Consider the following 2,950-nt stretch of genomic DNA (forward strand, 5'->3'; position numbering starts at 1 on the left):
TTAACAATGCCATGGTTTAAACAAAATAACATCCTAGGCAAAATAAAAAGTCACATTAGTTCTATTTGTGTTTATATAATAAGTGTCCTTTATCTCAATCAAGCCTGTAAAGATATTTCAAAATGTTAATTAGAGCATATAGTCACATTCGATTTAAGAAATTATTTTTTAAGAAAAGTTCCCACAGCATTGTAATAAGAATACCATTCTTAAGTAATGTGTCTAGAATACACTAATCCAAATTCTACACATATTTATGCTGAATATAAATGGAATCAATCTAAGTTCAAAGAGGAAAGCAAAAACTTTTAAATGAAAATTGAGGCTGCAGAAAAAGAAAAAGCGGTGGTCTTTTATGTTCTCAGTATTCAAATTCAAAGAAAAGAAATTCCCTTTCAACTTTGAGAAAACAAAACAAAACAAGGGGAAAGAAAACACCCACATCATTCTGGATACATTAGCTGAATTCTGAATCATCAGTTGTATGAAAAGACTGACATTACTGCAATATAGAAAAGCTCACAAAATGTCTAATGCTTTACAAAAGAAAACAGAACAAGGCACATTTATTACTCTGCTGCAAATTCTTTTGTCCAATGAGAAAAAAACAGTAAAGTTCATCAGCATAATAAATGTGTACAGGCAACTTACTGGTAACATTGTTTTTAGTCCTGAACGTAGGAATTCATTTCTTAAATGTATTCTAAAATCAAGCTCATAAGGCGATGTGACAAGGGCATTTATAAACTGCATGCAGGCCACCTGCAATTAGAAAGCAAATTTTGTTAAAAATTTTTAAATTAAAAAAATATTTACTTACTGCATTCAGATCATTATTTTTCCATTAGCTAAAGGTATATATACATATACTATAAGAAGAAATGTAAATTTTATATAACAATGAATTAGTATAAAAAACAGAATTAACAATTAAATTTCTTATTTCCAGAATAATTCTAATAAAAATATGGATGGCCAACTATTGCTATGTTTGGCCAAACATTATATGAAGGAATACTGAATTCTCTCTGTGAAACTCAAAGTTCCCAAAGTCTGCATATGAGGCACTTTTAAAAGATCATGAAAGGTATCTTTCATATCCAGCTATCTTCAAAGTGCACTTGGCCTCAATTCTATATAGTTATATACACTTTTCTGTAATAAATCAAATAAAGTACCCTGATATTAAATAGGGAACAGTTATAACTTGGAGATATTATTATATTGATTATACTCTCTCCATCCTATTGTTGGGAAACACAAAAAATACAGAGTTTAAAAATACATGATTAAGATGAATTAATTTACTGTGTATAAAAATGAATGCAAGTGAATTAGGTTCAACTAGAAGGCAATGTGACATCAGTGCTAATGTGCGCTGCATGACAAATATTAGGGTTTGTTTTTAAGTGAAGGTGATTCATTGATTATATTAACACTGTAAAAAAGGTTTGGTTTTTCATACCTTCTAATATTGAGATTCCCTATTATAAAGGGGACTTACTTTCTAATAATTGCAAGCTAGAAGGGAATCAGCAAAATGCTGATTCATATGATCAGGCGATCCATACATTATTCCCAAATAGTGTTTTTGGGAAATGCTGCTCAAGTTTACGGCAAGTAGCTAATAGTTTAATTGAGTAGCAACACATTTAAATTGATTATTCTTTTTATTTTAAGTTTATTTTGAGGAAGAGACAGAGAGACAGAGAGAAGCAAGTAGGGGAAGGGCAAAGAGAGGGGGAGAGAGAGAATTGCAAGGAGGCTCTGTGCTGACAGAGACTCGACCAGGGATTCGAACTCACGAACCATGAGATTATGACCTGAGCCAAAAACTTGAGTCAGACCCTTAAACGACTGAGCCACCCAGGTGACCCTAAATTGGTCATTTTTAAAGTATGCAGTGAGTGTACTGTACAGTGTACAAAGAGTTGAATGCAAGAGAACTCCTCGAAAACACCAGATTTGATAAATATGTCAAGTATATTTAGGAGGAGGTGCAAATAATAGTATGTGAAAAGCATATCAACAAGAGAAAATATTTCAACTGTATTTTGACTTGACTTACCCAGACCTATCACTATTTTTTATAATTTTCTTAAATGCTTGTTTATTTTGGGAGAGAGAAAGAGCAGGGGAGGGGCAGAGAGAGAGAGGGAGACAAAGGATCTGAGCAGGCTCTGTACTGGCAGCAGAGAACCCGATGTGGACTCAAACCCGTGAACCATGAGATCATGACCTAAGCCAAAGTCAAACGGTTAACCCACTGAGGCACCCAGACACCCTCAGATCTATCATTTTAATAGTTATTTTTCATGTAGAAAGAAAATATTAGAAGGTTTAAAAATATAATTCCTTGGGGCACCTGGGTGGCTTAGTCGGTTAAGCGTCCGACTTTCGCTTGGGTCATGATCTCGTGGTTCGTGGGTTCGAGCCCCGCGTCGGGCTCTGTGCTGACTGCCAGCTTAGAGCCTGGAGCCTATTTCAGAGTCTGTGTCTCCCTCTCTCTCTGACCCTCCCCTGCTCACGCTGTCTCTCTCTCTCTCTCCTAGAAATAAATAAAAAATATTAAAAAAAAATATAGTTCCTTTAAATATTTCTTTATTAAAAACACAGTATTCCTTTATTTTTATATCTGTACCTTAGATATTTAAGCTGTTTTTATGACAATTAGTCCATCCACTTCACATCCACGTTCAAAAATAAAAAGTTGCTTGCTTTAAAGGGGATGACTAGGGGCTCCTGGGTGGCTTAGTCAGTTAAGCATCTGACTTCAGCTCAGGTCATGATCTCCTGGTTTGTGAGTCTGAGCTCAGAGCCTGGAGCCTGCTTCAGATTCTGTGTCTCCCCTTCTCTCTGCCCCATCCCATGCTCATGTTCTGTCTCTCTCTGTATCTCAATAATAAACATTTAAAAAATAAATAAAGGGAAAGACTAAAGTTGTTTTTAA

General features: G+C 34.8%; 1 protein-coding gene across 1 annotated transcript in view; it reads right to left on the reverse strand.

The window, feature by feature from the left end:
- LOC144224336 (protein diaphanous homolog 2-like) overlaps positions 1 to 2,950 on the reverse strand; it is a gene marked incomplete at both ends in the record, with an annotated part of 77,857 nt that overhangs the window by 29,226 nt on the left and 45,681 nt on the right. Inside the window, 2 exons of the mRNA XM_077755261.1 lie at positions 652 to 762; positions 1,235 to 1,244. Coding sequence (XP_077611387.1) covers positions 652 to 762; positions 1,235 to 1,244 — 121 coding nt within the window. The remainder of the gene's footprint in view (positions 1 to 651; positions 763 to 1,234; positions 1,245 to 2,950) is intronic.

This window comes from Crocuta crocuta, unplaced genomic scaffold (assembly GCF_008692635.1).
Source record: "Crocuta crocuta isolate KB4526 unplaced genomic scaffold, BGI_CrCroc_1.0 scaffold1749, whole genome shotgun sequence".
In the NCBI taxonomy this organism is placed as follows: domain Eukaryota; kingdom Metazoa; phylum Chordata; class Mammalia; order Carnivora; family Hyaenidae; genus Crocuta; species Crocuta crocuta.